The sequence below is a fragment of the Nuphar pumila genome, chromosome 6 (assembly GCF_984573655.1).
Source record: "Nuphar pumila chromosome 6, dmNupPumi1.hap1.1, whole genome shotgun sequence".
NCBI lineage: Eukaryota > Viridiplantae > Streptophyta > Magnoliopsida > Nymphaeales > Nymphaeaceae > Nuphar > Nuphar pumila.
In genome coordinates, this window is record NC_143254.1 from 32,756,193 (window position 1) to 32,776,215 (window position 20,023).

The 20,023-nt window shown below is 36.5% G+C and overlaps 1 protein-coding gene across 1 annotated transcript; it reads right to left on the reverse strand.

Annotated features, from left to right (window-relative positions):
• Positions 1 to 14,630: 14,630 nt before the first annotated feature.
• On the reverse strand, positions 14,631 to 15,213 carry LOC149834567 (uncharacterized). The gene is made up of 2 exons (XM_090009393.1): positions 15,201 to 15,213; positions 14,631 to 15,136 (listed from the first exon to the last, which is right to left on the reverse strand). The coding sequence occupies exons 1-2, from the start codon at positions 15,211 to 15,213 to the stop codon at positions 14,631 to 14,633; spliced, it is 519 nt and encodes a 172-aa protein (XP_089865519.1).
• Between the last annotated feature and the right edge of the window lie 4,810 nt (positions 15,214 to 20,023).

Genomic DNA, 20,023 nt, shown 5'->3' on the forward strand with positions numbered 1-20,023 from the left:
CGGTACGAGGTTCAACCGTTCTTGGCGCCTTTACTAGGGGTAATCGAACCAAGGATCAAATGTGTGCTTTGACTAAGTTAAATTATCTAAATCATGCTCTATTTTCCTAGAATGCACAAAGAATCAGGCATGTGATATGGAATTTTGAAAATAATGCAAGTTTTGAAAGGATGATATTTGCTTGGAAAATGATTGGAAAAGTACTTGAAAATTGAATTCCTGGGAAAATCATTGAATTTCATTGAAAATCAGAAATTTGCATTAAAAAATCAATTCTCAGGAAAACTTGAACTTTGGGAAAATCGATTTTGAGCTTTGAATTGCTTTTCTGAGGAAATGGATTTGAGAATCTTGAGAAAATCAGGAAGTTCATTGGAAAATGATTTTTGAAATGAAAAATAGATTCTCAGGAAAATGGGAAATATGAGAAAATTGATTTTGAGATTAGAAACTTAGAATTGAGAATGTGGAAATCTTGGAAAATCATAATTTGAACATGGAAAATACTTTGAAATCTCATTTGAAAACTCAGAATTCTGAGAAAATCAAATCCTGAAAAAGACTTAGAAATTTTTTAGAAAATCGATTTCTCTGAAATTGAAATTGGAGAATGAATTTGGAAATAATGCAAACTGAATGAATAAATATGAATTTTGAAAGGGAATTTCATTGAGGAATTGGGAAATCCTTTTGAAACTTAGAGAAATGCAGTGCATTTTTTAAATTAGCCTAAGAGTGTAGGCTGAATGTGGCTAATACGAAGATCATAAATCTTGGTTTTCTTCGTATTCTGGCTATGGCCATAAATACAAATCCCACCAAGTTTATAAACTCTATAAGAGCTTGTGCATGTGCCATTCGTGTCAACCATAGTGATTTTGGAAAATGTGTATATGCATCATACATCAGACATTTAAATTTTCAGAAATTAAACTATATGCAATGCAGTCCTATTCTAAGTTGAAAAGTAACTCTTATTCTAAATATTACAGTGATTTTTACATTGAATTGAAAAAAACAAATAAATGAAATAGCTAAGTCTTCTCCTTGGATGTTCCTGCAAAACTAGAAAACAATGTTAGCACAAAAATATAGGTTTTCTGAATTTATCCGAAAATATGGGAAATTATCAGATATTATTCAGATATAAACCCAGATTCATACCCCTTTTGATATAAATATGAGAAATAATGAATAAAATTAGAAAATGAACTGGAAAATTCGAAATTGGGGTCAAAATGACCAAAATACCTCTGATGACTTTGAAATCAGGGTTTTCTGAAGGAATTTTTGTAAAATTTGGAAATTTGAAAATCAAATAAAATAAATCAAACACAATATGATAAAATATGATGATATGCATAAAAATTTGGAAAATTGAAGTTTGGAATTTCGAAATTGAGGTCAAAATGACCAAAATACCCCTGATAACAAGACTATGGCCTTGAAATCAGGGTTTTCTGAAATAAATTTTGCAAAAATAGAAAATATGAAATGCAAATGATATTGAAATTAACCCTAATATGATTCTACATGCTTATGTACATGATAAAAACCCTAAAATTGAAAAAATATCACAAATTATCAAATTTGACTTGATTTACGCCTAATTTTCGCTTCTGAATTTAAAAATAAAGTAACATACCAAGCAAATGAACTTGGCATTGATCCGAATTTGGCATGAACACCTAAACTAACCCTAGGAATAGAATAGAATCTAAAATTTATTTTTTTGTTATTTTCTTAATATGAAAAATAGCTAAAAATCTTAAAAAATCTGAATTTTGCCTAAAATGTTGATTCTAATTGAGATTTAGGATATCAAACTTCCATAAAAATTTCCCAAAAATTATGGTGTGACAAAGGACAGTTAGGCAAAGATTTTTGCCTTTTACACATTCTGGTTTTGACCTATGGTCGAAGCTGTACAGCTCCGGCAAGTCAGATCGGAATCCGACAACTCTAGGATTTAGGGCAAACAGACAGGTTTCGGGAGAAAATGTGGGAAAAATAGCAGACAGATGGGAAAATGGCTGAAATTGTGTGAAACTGTTCCTGACAAACAGAAAAAAAATTGATTTTTTTACAGTATTGGGATTTGGGTTACGGTTTGGAAATGGGCACATGGTTATCAGAGACCTAGATCTCTGGAAATTCTGGATATTGGAATCTGTCACACAGAAAAGATAATTTTGAGAAAAATACTTGGACAATCTCAAAAATTCCCAAATTTTGGAATATTACATAGGAATGGGTTAGAAACAACTTTTGTGTTAAAAGTTTTGACAGACGGGCTACGGGTTGAGCGGACACAACACATTAGAGTCGGTCTATACACTAACAAGAAAAAATCAAGATTTTCCTAAGGGTCTGAGAAAATCGATTTTTAACAGAGGTCAAATTTACTTATAAAGATCCCAAAATTTTCAGACAATTAGTACATTTCACCTTGAATCTACTGTAATTTTTAGAAGAGCATTTGGATCTCCCATCTAGGGGATCTCAGGCTGACAAATCTGCTAAAACAGAAATTGGAAGTTTCGAGAAGGGGAAATCCCAAACTAGAATTCAGTTTATTCAATGGGGTTCCAAAACCCGATTTGACCTACACTTTTGGCAGAATATTCAGAATACATGCCTATTTTTAGCAGTTATTTTTTGAGATTTATTGAAGAAAATTCTTATGTAAAATAACACTTCGACTGAACACATGAATCGAACTTATGAAATAAGAATAAAAACCTGATAATATAATCTAAATACACAAAGTAAACTAAAATGAAATTGTAAATCTAACTATGATGCATTTGAGAATATGAAATGTGTAGGAAAACATGACTAAAAGAAAGTAAATCAGGGAGTTAGGATTTTAACTTGATGTGACTCCCGAAATGAGAGATCCAATCCATCGAATAGATGGATCTCATTAATCCCTTAGTCCAAACATGTAACATATACATTTTTTTTGTTGTTTTCTATTTTTTTTTAACCATGAGAGAGATTATTCAACCATATGAATCCAGTTTTAAACTGGATTCACATGGTAAGTCCTTAGGAAAAGGAACAAATAGGAAAAAAATGAGGAAACGATGTTACCTTGGGAAAGCTTGCATCGATGAAGGGAGTTTCCTTGGAAGTTCGTGCTGAAGAAGTTGCTGGAGAGGTCTTCTTGTGATGCTGCCAGACTGGAAGATAAATGGAGAGGATGCTGCCTTGTGGGAGCTGATGCTGGAGGCAAATCGGCTGCAATGGGGGTCTTGATGCAATGGAGGTGGTTGTGGCGTCACCTGAAGCTGCTGAAGGAGGCTGCAACTAGATGTGGTTGTGGCTGGTAGCAAGGGTTGAGGATGGACTACAATGGCAAGGGATGAAATGGCTGCTGCTATTTGCTTAAACAAGATGGTGGGCACCGGTTGAAATGCTTCAAGGCTGGAGCAAGGTTGAGGGAGATGAGAGCTGGAAGGGAAGCTGGAGAGAGGAGACCCCACTGTATGCTTTGGGAGAGAGAGTAGGAGAGAGATGAGAGAGGGGCTGAAGAGGGGATCCAACGTATGTTGGTTAGTAACTTAGGGAAAAATATTTTTTATCCTAAGTTTTTAGTAGACTTAATGAGAGAGAGAGGTAGCTAATGGCTGAGCGTGTAATGGAAAAATCCGTGAATAGGTAACTGGAAGAAGGGTTTTAAGGTGGCTGGACTAAGGAAAAGGGAAGGAAAAAGAGGAGGGAAAGAAAGAAGGAAAGAAAAAGAAGGGAAGAAAGGAAGAAAGGAAAAAGGAAAGAAAAAAAGAAGGAAAAGAAGAGAAGGAAGAGGGGCTTACGTGAATGGGCTGGAGAGGAAAGAAGAAGGAAGAAAGAGAAAGAAAAAGAAGAAAGAAAAAGAAAATAAAGAAGAAGAAAGGGAAGAAAAAGAAAAGGAAAGAAAAAAGAAGAAGGAAGGAAAAGAGGGAAGGAAAAAGGAAAGAAAGCGGAAGGGAGAGGGCTGCTGGTCGACCCCCTTATGGGTCCCACCTCTAAAAAAAAGAAGAAGAATAAAGTAAAAATAAATAAAAAGAAAATGATAAAATAAGATAAAAGAGATTTATATATATTTTTTCTTTTAAAAATAAAAATGCAAGTAGATAAGCCATCTTAGAGTGGGCTCGCTTTCCAAATTTAAAATTCATTTTGATAATGATAGGGGTAGAATGGTCTTTTTAGAAAATTTCTGGACCAAACGAGCTATTTTTGGCAGTTTTTGAAACGAGCTCGGATTTTAAAGTTCAACACCCCGTTGCGAAGCAAATCCAGTGTAGAATTTGAAAATTTGAGTTTGAAATAAATCCATATTGTTTTTCTCGAGAAAATATTTCCAAATTTAGACTTCCAGGGGTAAAAATGTCAATTTTGGAAACCCAGGGTTTGAAATTGATTTCTGAAAACTTTTAAAACTTAATCTGGATTGAAACTTATTAAAACTAGAGTACTGGACTTCGAAAATGAAATGAAATATGATGAAATGTTATGAAATGCTGAGAAATGATATGAAATGATATGCGAAATGCAGACCCTGAATGAAGAATTTTGAATTTTACACCCCGATTGACAATTGTACTAGTTCAAAAGATGTTAAAATTGATAAAATTTGCAAAATGATTCAAGAAATGGTTTTTGGACTCTATTGGGTTAGAGTGACACTGAAAATTAGGGTTTTAGCTAAATTGAACTAAAATGAACTGGATTGAGCTGGTTTTTAGAGTTTCAGAACTCAAATGAACTGACCAGACACTGACTCAACTGACCTTTCCCACTAAATTTTTAAGAAAAGCTGTCATTTTTAGAGAAATGGTACGGAATGGTCACTAAAGTGAAGTGAATTACGAATTTGAGCTGGGTTTGAGCTAGAGCAAAGATCAGTTATACTGACATGAACTAAAATCAAATCTCGAACACTAGCTCAACTGACTGAACTCAACTCAATTTCAGCTGAAAGAGCTGAAACAGGCTAAAATGGGCTCCTAGACACTTGGAAATTGTTTTAAACTAAAACTAAAGCACTTGAGCTCCTGGTGAGCTCAAGCTAGACTCAGAGGAGTATGACTGACTGTGAATGACTGACTCAAAGACAATTGACTTCTATTTAAGCGAGAAATGAGTTTGTTTCTGAAGAAATGATCCCATTTTGGTAGGAATGGTCAAAATGAAAATGACCTTCTCATTGTGAGTTCAAATGAGCTTGAAATGGCTGATATTCTAATTGTTCTGAACTGACTAATGAGCTTGGTTGACTCCGACTGACTGAGGTCCGGGATGTCCTAGGGATAAAATGGTAATTTTCCTAATGAGAATGGGTAAAGTAGTAGTTTTCTAAAACTGACTCGGGGTTTGACTCCTATATTGACCTAACAGGGTTGGTACTGCACGAGGAGGGTTGTCTAAAATGAGTGTGGAAAATTTAAGGTGTTTACAAGTTTGCAATCCTTCATGCCATACCTTTCCAGAATCCTTTCGATATAGCTCTTTTGTGATAATCCAAGAATACCCCGAGAACAATCTCGATGTATCTGGATCTGTAATACAAAACAGGCGCCCCCAAGATCTTTCATTTCAAATTTCTTTGTCAGAAATTTCTTGGTTTAGTGCAGTATGCCTATATCATTACTGGCAAGCAATATGTCATCCACATACAAAATCAGAAAAATAATTTTACTCCCACTGAACTTATGGTATATGCATTCATCAATCACATTCATCTCAAAACCAAATGAGTGGACAACTTGATAAAATTTATGATACCACTGATGGGAGGCTTGCTTAAGTTCATAGATGAATTTCTTTAGTTTGCAAACTATTTTCTTGACATCGTCTGAGACAAAATATTCTGGTTGGACCATGTATATTGCCTCATCGATGTCCCCATTAAGGAATGCAGTCTTAACATCTATTTGATATAGCTCTAAGTCATAATGAGCCACAAGTGTTATCATGATCCTAAAAGGGTCTTTTGTAGAAACTAGAGAGAAGGTTTTTGTATAGTCAATGTCTTCCCTTTGAGTAAAGTCTTTTGCAACAAGACGGGCCGTATATCCACATTACCCTTTGAATCCCTTTTGGTTTTAAATATCCATTTACAACCAATAGGTTTCACACCTTCAAGTAATGGGACAAGATCTCATATATCATTGTCACTCATGGATTTAATCTCCTCATGCATTGTTTCAATCCACTTTTGAGAGTTAGAACTTTGTGTGGCTTGATAAAGGTTGATTGAATCATCTTTTATTAGGGCAATATCACCATCATGCTCTTGTAGAAAGAGAATATAATCATCTGAAATTGCCTTTCTTTTCTCTCTAGTAGATTTTCTTAATGGCACTGGTTCTTGAGGTGTTTCTTGAGGTTTTTGAGTTTGAACTTTAGGAGTAAAAGCGTTATTTTGGGTAGGGAGATCTAAAACATTACCTTGATCCGAGTTTATGAGAACAATGTCAAGAATGAGAATCTGATCATTGTCATCTACAACTATAGGAAGAGAAAGAGACTCTTTTTTAAAGACAATGTCTTTTACTTTATCACTCCCACCAAACTCAGTACCCTCAAAGAAATAAACATTTTCTATTTCAAAAAAAGGCTTATTCGTAGGGTCATAAAACTTATAACCCCTAGACCTTTTAAAATACCCAACAAAATAGCAGCTAATCGTCATGAAATCTAGTTTCTTTTCATATAGCCTGTACGGCCTAGTCTCAACTGGACATCCCTAAATATGAAAATATTTTAAACTAGGCTTTCGGCCTGTCCACAATTCATATGAGGTCTTGGTTACTGCTTTAGAGGGGTACCCTATTCAAAACATAGGCTACAGTCTTTAATGCTTCTCTCCAGAGGAACTCTGGTAAGGTAGAATGAGAAATCATACTCCTTACCATATCCTTAAGAGTCTTGTTTCATCTCTTAGCAACACCATTCATGCTTGGGGTACCTGACATAGTATACTGAGGGACGATCCCACATTCCTCTAGGAATTTAGCAAATGGCCCTAGACGTTGTTCATATGATCCATCATATCTGTCATAGTACTCACCACCATGGTCAGATCTGACGACCTTAATTCTTTTGTCAAGTTGGTTTTCAACTTCGACCTTATACGATTTGAACACATCCAAGGACTGAGACTTTTTATGAATTAAATATAGGTACCCTTAATGAGAATAGTTGTCTATGAACACAATAAAATATTGTTGACCATTCCAAGAAGCCGTAGGAAAAGGTCCACAAATATCGATATGAATTAATTTTAAGATGTCCATTCTCCTTTCAGTACCTAATTTCCTTATGTTTGTTCGTTTCCCTTTTATACACTCAACACAAACTTGAATGTCAGTGAAATCAAGGGAACCAAGAATCTCATGTGACACAAGCCTTTCAATTCTTTGTTTAGCAATATGACCTAAATGCTTATGCCATAACAAAGCAGAATTTTCATTTGTTAATTTTTATTTTGTACCACGAGAACTTATTTGCAAGGTTTCGTTAAATGAGACAATAGTATCAAGCATATAAAGGTTATCAACTGTAGATAAAGAACCGGTCCCAATAAGATTTGAATCAAGAAACAATTTAAATTCATTATTTCTAAATACACAATAATAACCGTATTTGTCCAAAATGGAAATATAAACCAAATTTTGCCTAAAAGATGGCACAATAAATGTTTCTTTCAAATCTAAAAAATTTTCAGTCTTTAATGACAACCTAAATGTTCCTATTGCCTTGACTTCAACTGTTTTGCCATCGCCCAAATAGATGAATCTTTCAACATCAATTTGTAGTTGACAACTTAGGCAACCCTGCAAAGACACACTTATGTGAGTGGTAGCACTAGAATCCATCCACCAAGTGTGTTCAAGTAATGAAGTCAAATTAACTTTAGAACAAACCAAAGTGAGGAGCGTACCTTTCTTCTCACGCCAAGTATGATACTTGGTACAATTCTTCTTCATATGACCCTCCCATTTACAAAAAAAACAACTAGACTTTGGGTCCTGATGTCTTTTTTGTTTCTTCTGCGATTGAAGGTCAACTGCAGCTTCCTTAGTCCTTTTCTTTTTCTTAAATTTATCCTTAGAGGTTACTGCCAAATGAGCACTTTCAGTCTTTTCTTGCTTCATCCTATCCACTTTTTGCACAAAGTGTGAAATAAGCTCATTAAGACTCCATTTTTTCTTCTAGCAGTTATAACTGACCTTAAACTGGCTGTATTGTGCAGGAAAGAATATCAAAACCAAGTGCTAGAGTAAGTCATCAGACAATTCTAACTTTAGTGCCTTGAGTTTTGTAGCAAGATGAGACATCTCCATAATGTACTCCTGAATATTTCATTTGCCCTTATACCTCATTGAGACAAGACTCGAAAGAAGAGTACTAGTCTCAGCCTTTTCGTTTTTCGCAAAATATTTTTTAATTTTTTTAAGGAAATATTTGGTATTGGCCTCTTCGAACATAGTGCCCCTGAAGGATTCTGGAATTGCACGTTTCATGATCATGAGACTCATGCGATTAAATCGATCCCACCGCACAAAGTTTTTTTTATCCTCAGTAGAACTCTTATCCGTAAGAGCAGGTGGTTGATCTTCTCGTAGTGCGAGTTCTAGATCTATACAACCAAGCACAATTATAACATTTTCTTTCCAGTTCTTGAAATTTGAACCGCTCAAAACAGAGATAAAATTAATGTTGACAGATATCATAGAAGCAAAGATATTAACTGAATATAGAATAAACAAGCTCACAATTAACATATAATTTCACATAAAATAACATATTAAACAGTGATAAATCCTATTACAAGATACTCAACACAACATTGATACTTAGTCTTTGAACAAAAGTGTCAACTTGTAAGTGGTACTCTCAATACAGTAATCAAAATATGGACATTCAGTCCTGTCAAACAATGAGTCTTTCTTTGGACCGACTCATTATTCACATGGAAAACCGAATAACTATCCCATATTTATTACTGAAAGTATACATTTGGGCTCGGCCAAATAGTAATCTTCCTTTGGGCCAATCATTGTTCGCATGAACCACAAATATATAGCCATCACAATATTCTAAAATAAACTAACAGACACAACAAAGGTTACTTTGGCAACATGTTGATTTAATTAATTTAATTTAAAATACCAGACCCAGAATAAAAAACAATACCAATGTTCAAATATGTCGATAAGTGCACATGAAAAGCAAAGCAAATCCAATAATATGCATGTGCCAAAAAGTAACTGAATATCGGCCCACCAAAGTGACCCACAGTGTGCTCCAAATAGCCATATAAAATCCCTTTTTTTTATAAGGTATGCACACGGGTTCGACCAAACCTGGGTACTGACTTCCACCTCCGAGTCGAGTCCAACTAGACCCGACCCACATAATGGTGCACCTTCACCCGGTTCAATCCCCTAAAACAAAATGGAGACTGAATCGGTCGGGAGCCCCATGACCGAACGAGACTGAGACAATTCGACTTGACTAGTCACCGGACTTGGTTCTAGTCACCTTAGAGGCCAGGGTCTAGCAATAAACAGGACCAAACCGGTCCTGTGTATGCACACCAAAATGACCCTCGCCTGGTTGAACCAGCTTGCATAAACTGAACTGGGTGGATCAGCTAAGATACATCATCGAACCGCCCCTTGTGCAGGTAATAAAACCAGCTCATCGCAGCTATCTCGATTAGCCCTCACCATACAGCTGATCAGTCCTGGGACGGTCAGTCGAACCACCTACTCCCGGTTTGACTCGTCCTGCAATCTAATGGCCGAATTATCCTGGGTGCCCAGATCGGTCGAGGCCCGAACCAACCATTGTCTGTTACAGGTCGAGCCAGAACAGGATGCCGAGTTCCACCGACTGTGTGGATTTCGGCCATGGTCGAACCTTATCCAAGCAGCATCGATCCTCGAGGTATCCGGCGATGGCCAAATCCAACATATGTGCCGTCAACTCTAATGAGTCCAGTGAAGACTGATTTCTAACACTGGTTGCCGACAGCGGAGGGTTGAAGTTAATCCTGACGACACCCGAAAACCAATCTTGATTCACCAGTGAGCCGGAAGGAACCGACGATGGTCAAATCCAACCCCGAATGTCGGTGGATACAGGTCTTAAGAAGTGTTCCCCCTTCCACCGTTCGTTAATGGCCGGATCCAGCCCAGGGTGGCGATGATACTGAATCCGGTAATGAACGAGACCCAAAAGAAAACTTGATTGCCGCCAGTCTTGAGGCACCCGATGATGGCAACTGGGGCGAGTCAGATGCCCGTCGCACTGTCATCAGTCACGCCCGACCCCTAATGGTCGTCGACGGTGGCTGGGCCAAGCCATATGCCTAGACCACCATCACTTACAGACTGATGTGCGGTGGCCCTCGTCGACCCATGTCAGAGATCAGGGTGGCGTCAATAGTCGTCCAATGACCGGTGATCAGATTAATAGGAAGGGGGTGGGCCGATCAACCCTCTCACTTATCTGGAGACAAAACCTAAGGGAAGGGACCAATGACCCTTCCTGTTGTATGGCCCGATGATGCGAGGAAAGGAGTCACCCATTCGACGATCGGACCGACCGTCCAGTTGTCTGGTAGTCTGAACAGGGTCAAGCCCATGCTCCACCAAACGACGGTTCGTCAATCAAGATGGAATGGGGTTACTACCTTATTGGCAGTGAACAAAAAGGACCTGATGGCCCTTCCAGCTCGACAAACCATGCCGCCCGGTGGCAATCCGGTAATCACAATGGATCATCGTCGTTAAATATATACAAAAAATATGAAATCATTTATTTTCAATGATTCAACAAGAACATGCGCTCTGATACCAATTGTTGGATCATAAATTCATCAAAAACTAAAACAGGACCGATAACATGCTCTCGCTAAACCGTTGAAATCAAAAACAAAAATCAAACCAAAAGCGGAAGCTATACCTGAATCCATAGCGATCCGCTTGATCATTGACAGGTATGATATTTCAGAACCTGTATATTAGCCCTCTTTTATTTCTCTAGATCTGATGAGAGGGACTGAATGTCTTCTGATAATGGAGAGTCTGAAGAGGAAGGGCTTTAATATAAGGCTTGAGGACCACAACCTAATGTATTTTGGACTCTGCCTCAATTCAACCCATTATAGAGTTTTAGACAGAGCAGGTCTCTCTATATAGTGTTCCATACCATTTGAGATACCAGAAGGCTCATCCGGATTAAACCACATGAATCGAGCTTGAATCTAAGACAGACTTATGATGTGTGACTCAGCGTATGTAGGCCCACATGATTTTCTAACACATACTACTTTCTAAAATCACTTCCCTGCTTTAGCTTCATGCATTGCTTTCCCTGTCCATTTCACAAAAGAATTAAGGCTAATTTACTAATTTATTGATACCAACCCGTTTTACCTAAAATTTCATGTCCCTTTTACGAATTTTTTTATATAGTTTTTTGACAATGGTAAAATAAAATCCTGACTTTACCCTAACTTAACTAACCTGAGTTAAGTACTTTAAATACACAAAATACCCTCATATTTTATTTTCAACTAGTTAATTTGAATTAAATATTTATAAATACTTTAGTTAAGTATCTTTAATCTGAATATGACCCCAAATACTGATGTATGTTATCTAAAACCAAAAGTGTGAGTAAAATCTATTTCAGAACTCTAATATGTTTCAAAAATCCAAGTTAAGGTGGACCCACGTATATATAGAGAAGAAGAAGAAGAAGGCTCAGCATTCCGCTCAATATGGACACTACCTCCATCCCCATGTTGAGGATTTAAAGGTCAGAGCCAGCATGTAGCTCCGCCCCTGCCTACAAGTTGACCCCTTCTTAAAACTAGCTTACAATGCCTCGGCTACAAATTTATATCCACCTCACTAACCAAGTAAGAGATTTCTCGATGTCTCGCACGGGACGAGCCATCAAACATACCGAATGTATCATAATATATGACTAACCAAGTTAGAGATTTCTATAATGAAAAAGGTAATGAGTGTATTGCTTGTATCATAAATGTGTCCCACAAATGTTTTTAGTGTCATTGATGCTCTAGAGGAAGAGCATATAAGAATCTACTGTTGAAAATAACCAGATGAGTGAAGCATCACTGTGGTTGCCTCCATTTTTCTTCTTGAGTCCCAAGAATTTATCATCTGCCATCAATCCTTACCTTTTAACTATTATTTCATAAAAAAAAATATTAACATTTAATGAACTGATGAAAGCATTACAAGTAGTCAACGACCTCCCATACATTAGAAAAAAAAAATATTAACATTTAATGGATGGATGAAAGCATTACAAGAAGTCAACAACCTCCCATAAATTAGAAAAAAAAAATATTTACATATAATGCACGGATGAAAGCATTACTAGTCAACAACCTCCCATAAATTAGAAAAAAAAAGTTCACCTACGGTGCTTTCTTGTCATTACCTAACACTCCAAAACTAAAACCCATCTTGACGTCATAATTCATGTGATAGCTAGAGGGAGAAAGTATACAGCTGTCAAAAGTATGGTACCACCTAGATGGGTCCCACAAAATTTTTTGGACGCCGTTCACTTTTTAAATGGACAGCATCAATGGTTGAAAACTAAAGAGCAAAAATTTGTCCAACAAAAAAAGCTTTAGATGGTTTATTTTGCCATTGATTTTGATGATTAACGAAATCTAGGGTATGTTTGATGGCTTGTCCAGGGTTGGACGAAATGAACAAAAAAGACAGAAGAGAACCATTCTGTAACAATTATACCCAAGTCCAACGTCAAATATTATGTTTCAAATGTTTGTTATTTGATGAGGATGTGCGTCCAACTTGGACAGTAATAGATAATAGGTCGGATTACTTTATTTTGGATAGTATGACCCGATCCGTACACTATTTTACATGTTTTAACAAGTTTATTATGGATTTTTAGTTTGGATATAGATCCAATTACGAAACTATTTCTAAAATCCTGATTTTTTGGCTTGAATATGGATTTTTTATCCAAGTATAGATCTCAAATTGGATTCAAATATCGAAACATATGAAAATGTATGTCTAAAATCATGGATGTTGGGTCAGATTACTTCGTTTTGAATCATATAACCCGATCTATCTACATGTTTACATATTTTAACAAGTTTATTGTGAATTTTAGCCCGGATATGAATCCAATTACGAAACTATGTCTAAAATCATGGATTTTTACTAATATGAATTTTTGACCCAAATATGGATCTTGAATTAGATTTAAATACCAAAACATCCAAAAACTTATGGGTGGGATTTGGTATGCAAGGGATTGGGTTTGGGTTAGATATCTGATTGAATCCCAATTTGATTACTCAAAATTCACTAAAGCAAGCATGACCCGCTTAACAATCAGATTGAGATTTGATAAGCAAAATAGGCGATCCATGAGTTGGGCAAAATCCAGCCACTTCATGCCTTGAGCTAAACACGCTAGACATGGTATTGACAGAGAGGTATTAGGCACAAAGCAAAAGTTAAGGCTCAATCAATATTAAAAAAGATGTGACCCATTTGCATATCTATTATGGACAATGCACGATTATTTAAGACAATATTCAAGGGGGCAATAAATTTTTGTTCCTAGAAACTTCAAGAAAATAACATCAGACTCAAAGATAATGGCATAGTCACTTGCTTTATTTTATTGTTGGGGTAGCCAGTCCTATCAAAATATGCAAAAAAGATGAGAATAGAAGGTTTGCCCAAGCAGTAGCAGTTCATGTTAAAGCCCATTGATGGTTGGCGATCTAAACTCAGAGTCTCATCATCTATCTCAAAGGGTTAAACTTTATAAAGTACTTTGCCATATACCATAGTAGCATAGAAGGATCAGAATCATTTTGCTATAAAGTGTAGAAAAAATAAAGAAGGTCAATTCAGCTTGAATCAGGCCGATTGAGGATTAAATAGGCTAATCAGGCCAATAGACAAAAAAAAGCTTACAACCTTTTTAAATTTGATATTTATACTATTTAAAAAGAATCGTGATTTTCCCATGAAAATCAAAATTTTCAAATTCTCAGGAAATCTTTTTGCTAATATTATTGTGATATAACACTGGCCAAATCAAATTTTCCTCACACTAGTAGATGAACTGTGATCCTGTAATAGCAGTCTTTCCAAGATTACTTCTTCCCAACGCCAATATTTCCTCAAGCTAGTTTGGCCTTAAAAATGGTCAAAGCACTTCATGAATAGCAGGATAAGGATGATCCTGATGAACAACATAATAGTGATTGTGATTTAAGCACCATGTTTGTCATCGAATTTGGGCTTATTTAATTTATTCTTAACTTAACTGCTTAAGTTTTCACAAGTAACAGAAAAGCACCATGAATCTCAAACTGAATTCTTGCATACTCTTCATGTACATATCAACTATTTAGTGTTGCACAATTGATTGTTCTGGCTCAAGGTTTATATTGATCACAGATTGGACCAAGGTGTTCTTGGGCAACCCAACTGCAGAATTCTTCCTCATGTCACTAACTTCACTGTTTTTTTCTGCACCTCATGGCTGCCAATATCAGAGTAACATGATTCTCATTGCTCAAATTGGCAAAGCTCTCAGAGCTCAGAGCTCTCTAAATCCAAATTATTGTGTGCCATAACAAAATACTCAGAAACCATGCGGTCATTCTCGTTAGAAACTTGCAGATCTGAAAATTTCATCTTACTGTAATCACTTGAAAGAGAATTGTTGGTTTTTGAATCAAGCAACCTCTCATTTGTTATAACAGAAACTAGAGTCGTGCTAGACGTGGCAGTCACCATGACATCAGGTGAATGGCCATTGTAAGCAAGCGATAACTGGACAAAACCTGCTGGAGAATGGAAGAGGTCTATTGAAGAGAGTGAGAACTCCTGACTTAGTCCACCATTTGCAGCAACTACTGCAGAAATTGGAACCAATACAAACCCAAGCAACTGATCATCCAAGAAATTTTTCTCTTTGCTTAACATCCAAATTTTGCATTTCAGTGACGCATCGATATTCTGGACATTAAGTTGAAGACCAAATTTCTGTTGAGTTCGTCCGGCGTCGCCGTCTCTTCTGATGCCGGTGGCCTGCGCTGAGACAGAGAAAACACAACAAAACGGTGTTAAACAAAACAACTGAGGGGAGGTGCTGCGTACCTGAGGCAGCCATTGCCGGCTTCTATTGACGGAGGTGGGGGTCGACTGGAGCAAAGAAGGATCGTTGCCGGAGGATGATGGTCGTTCAGGCCAAAGGAGTTATCTCCGCTCAGCCGGGCTGCAACCACCACGAGCGCAGACTCCCTTAGGCAGCCGGTGAGTAGACCTCTTCCCTCTTGATGGAAATCGACTGTATGGAGAGGTAAGAACTTAGAAGAAAACCCTCTCTCTCGATTGCCTTGTATTTTTCCTTAATGAGGGTCGCTCATGATACCCTCTTATATAGGGCATAGGGTGGGGAACGGTTTGCATAACCGTTTCCCCTTGATCCTATGCAGGTTTATCGGAAGAGATCATCCCTGATGTAGGGATGATCTCTACATCGTGGATAACCACTACGTAAATCGTAGTGGTTAATCCAACATTCTCCTACTTGATCTGACGATAAACCTTTTAACCAGAAAACCTTATGGGAATAACTTGATGAATAGAATGGCCTTTTTATTCTATTCTATAGGTCCTTGGTTGAATCTCTAATCCTTATGAGATTAACAACAAAGATAATGAGAATTATGAACTGAAAGTGATCACTTTATTTATATGCATATATCAAAAAGAGTTTAACAAGCCCATCCTCATTACATGTTCGGAATATAATCCTGGTGCTAGCCCTTTAGTGAAAGAATCAGTGATCATCTCTTTGATACCAATATTAACAATATGCACTAAATGATTCTTCGTCCTTTCTTTAACAACAAAATACTTTAATTCCATATGCTTACATGACATAGAACTTTTGTTGTTGTTCGAAAAGGACACTGCAACTTTATTATTACAGCAGACCTTCAGTGGCTTCCCAATGAAATCAACCACCTTTAACTATGATATGAAGTTCTTTAACCATATAACCTGCGAGGTAGTCTCGTACAATGCTATGAATTCTGCCTCCATGGTGTGAGTAGCAGTGGTCGTTTACTTCCCACTCCTCCAAGAGATTGTGCCCTCAGCAAGTAAGAAGATGTACCCAGTAGTAGACTTTCTACTATCAAGGCATCCTTCTAAGTCCGCATCTAAGTAGCCAATGACCTCGAGGTGATCAACTTTATGATACATCAACATATAGTCTTTTGTTCCTAGCAAGTACAACAAGACTTTCTTGGCAGCCTTCTAATGGGGTATAACTGGGTTAAACTGAAATCTGCCAAGCACCCCTACTGTAAAAAAAAATCTGGTCGAGAACATGTCTGTGCGTACTACAAGCTGCCAACAACTGATGCATATGGATAAGCACTTATCTGTGTTTTGTCAATATTGTCCTGTACACAATCCTTTAGGCTCAGCTTGCCACCTTTTGATATGGGTGTTTAACTAGGAGAACAATTCTCCATCCCATATCGCTTTAACACCTTATCTATATAGGATCATTGGGAGAGGCCTAAAAAACCTTTTGCTCTGTCTCGACGGATCTCAATGCCAAGAACATAAGCAGCCTCACCCATATCTTTCATATCAAAATGTGATGTAAGAAACTGTTTTGTCTCTAAAAGCAACTTTATATCATTGGTTGCAAGTAAAATGTCATTCACATACAACATCAATATAATGAACTTACTCTCACTTTCCTTAAGGTATATACATTGATCAATAATATTTTCTGTAAACTCGAAAGTCACAATGACTCAGAAAAATTTAATATATCACTATTGGAAGGCCTGTTTAAGTCCATATATTGATTTGTTGAGCTTGCAAACCAGACGATCGTTTTCAGAGAAACCAAATGGTTGATCTATATATACCTCTTCATTCAGATTCCCGTTGATAAACATTTTTTTCACATCCATCTAGTGTACTGCTAAGTCATAATGAGCTACGAGGGCCAAAATTATCCTCATTGACTCTTTAGTTGAGACAAGAGAAAATGTCTCATTATAGTCAATGCCCTCCATCTGGGTAAATTCTTTAGCAACCAATCTCACTTTATGTCTCTCTATATTACCTTTGGAGTCTTTCTTGGTCTTAAAGACCTATTTACACCCTACGGGCTTCACTCCCTTAGGTAACTCGACAAGATCCCACACTTGATTTTTAGTCATAGAGTCTAACTCTTCTTTCATGGCTTCTATCCAGTGTGTAGATTGTTTGCTTTCCACAACTTCCATAAAAGTCAATGGGTCATCATCCATATCTATGAAATCATCAGGCTTCTAAAGGTACACCACATAATCAGGATGTATAACAGATCTCCAAACAAATCATTCTTTAGGTTCAGATTGAACCTGATCATTCTGTTCATGTTGTTCTGCATTGTCCATAATGGGTTCATTTTGGATTTGTGCATCAACAACTGAATAATCAACCACATCATCATTAGGAATAATAATGTGGTATCTTTCGGTGTTTTCCTTAACAGGTGACAAAATTGGATCATGTGCTTCCTCAAAACTAAGGTTTTGAAGTGCACTTAATCCTACTGAACCTTCAAGGAATTTTGCCTTATCTGTTTCAACAATCTATGGTGAGTGAGATGGGCAATAAAACTTGTAGCCTTTTGATCTTTCTAGATAACCAATGAAATATCCACTGGTTGTTCTTAGATCAAAGGCGTTAATGTGGGGGTTATACAACTTAGCATCTGCAGGACATCCCCATATGTGCATATAAGACAAAGATAGTTTTCTACATATCCATAACTCGTAAGGAGTTTTAGACACAGATTTTGTAGGTACCTTATTCAAAATATGCACAACAGTCCTTAAGGCTTCACCCCACAACTTCATGAAAAGTGTTGAATAATTCATTTCTTTAAGCGTATGATTTTTCCTTTCAGCTACACAATTCTGATAGGTACTACCAAGCATGATATATTGAGGCACAATGCCTTCCTTTTTAAGAAATCATGCTAATGGTTCTTCCCTTTGCCCCATCTCAGTAAACCTACCATAATATTTTCTACCTCTATTAAACCTGACTATTTTAATAACTTTATCGGTTTGTTTCTCTACTTCTTTCTTAAATTTCTTAAACATCTGAAAAATATCAAATTTTTCAAAAATCAAATAGAGATATATATACTGTGAATAGTCATCAATAAATGTGACAAAATATTTCTCGCCTATGTAACAGGGGGTAAACGATCTATATACATCCGTATGAACTATCTCTAATATCTCACTACTGCATTTGGCACCCTCTTTATATGTGTTTGTATACTTAGCCTTTATGCAATCAACACATGGGTTATTGTCGTTAAAATCTAGAGATTTCAAGATCACTTCATTTACGAGTCTCTTTATTATCTTTTCAGAGATATGACTCAACCTTCGATGCCAAAACTTATAAGATTTATCATTTATCAAGCTACACTTATTTCCAACCAATACATATTCAGAAGTCAAGGACTCCTGAGTTTGGATCTTCACATTCAATCTATACAAACCATCATAAACTAATGCAGAACCAATTTCAATTGAATTTCTATAAATGAACAATTTAGAATTTTCAAACTTAAAACAATATCTAAATTTTTCCAATTTTAAAATTGAAATTAAGTTTCTACTATATGATGGAATATAAAAGATATTATGAAGATCTAAAACTACGCCTATATCTAGAGTAATCTTGCAGATTCCAACACCTTTCATATGTGAACGCATCTTGTTTCTCGAATAGATGCTCTTCTCGTGCATTTTTTGTTCCCTTCTGCTCATGAACAACTGTAGACAGTTAAAAATATGAACAGTAGCATCAGAATCAATCCACCAGCTATTTTCAAGAATTTGTAATAAATTATATTCATGAGAAACAAATGACAAATTACCTCTATTTTTCAACAACTTCTTGTACTTTATGAAATCTGCATTCCTGTGTCTCTTCTTCTTGTAAAAGAAGCACTTTATTGGAGAAGGGTCAGATTGCTTGTCTTGTGATGACTTATCCCCAGTTGGCTTCTTCCTAGCATTTTTTTAAAATGCATTCTTCCTTAGTCCTACCTTGGATGCATGAGAAGCCATATGTGCACTTTGCACCTTCTCTCATTTTAACCTCTTTTCTTTTTCAATACACTTGGACATAAGTTCATTGAACGTCCATTCATCATTATGTGTGTTGTAAGAGATTTTGAAAGGTCCGTATTCCAAGGGTAAGGATGCTAGAACTAAATACACTAGGAAAGAATCATAGATGGTGAGCTTCATGTCATTTAGCTGAGATGCTATGTTCCTCATCTCAAAAATGTGATGGCAAATATTTTCTCCTCCAGTATATTTCATAGATATGAGTTTAGACATTAGGGTATTAGCTCTGGCCCTTTTTGAAGTCACAAATTGTGCTTCAATAGCACTTAAAAACTCTTTAATTGTCCTGCATTGTCGTATGACACTACGAATATTCTTAGCCACCTTAGACTGCAAAAGCAACAGGCTAAGTCTATTCGAGCACTCCCACTTCTCAAAAGCACTCTTTGTTCAGTAGTGCTTTGATCAGTTAGAGCAGCGTGTTCATCTATCCTTAAGGCGATCTCCAGATCTATATACCCTAATATAAAAAGTATAATCTCTTTTCAATCACTAAAATTTGATCCATCTAGAAAATGTATACAACCAGATCCATCTAAAATCACAAAATTAGAAATTGCACGACAAAAGACATGTATCAAGAAGCATTCGTACGAGACTAAAACTTTAATGGAAAAAGCAAAAAAATAAAGGCCCTTAATATGCTTATTTTCAGGTGAGTGAAGGGGGGCATCAGAGTCCTACTTTGGTAAGAGCTCTGACACGCAAAACCACTTCGTCTACCAACCATATTCGATAAAACTAAGGTTC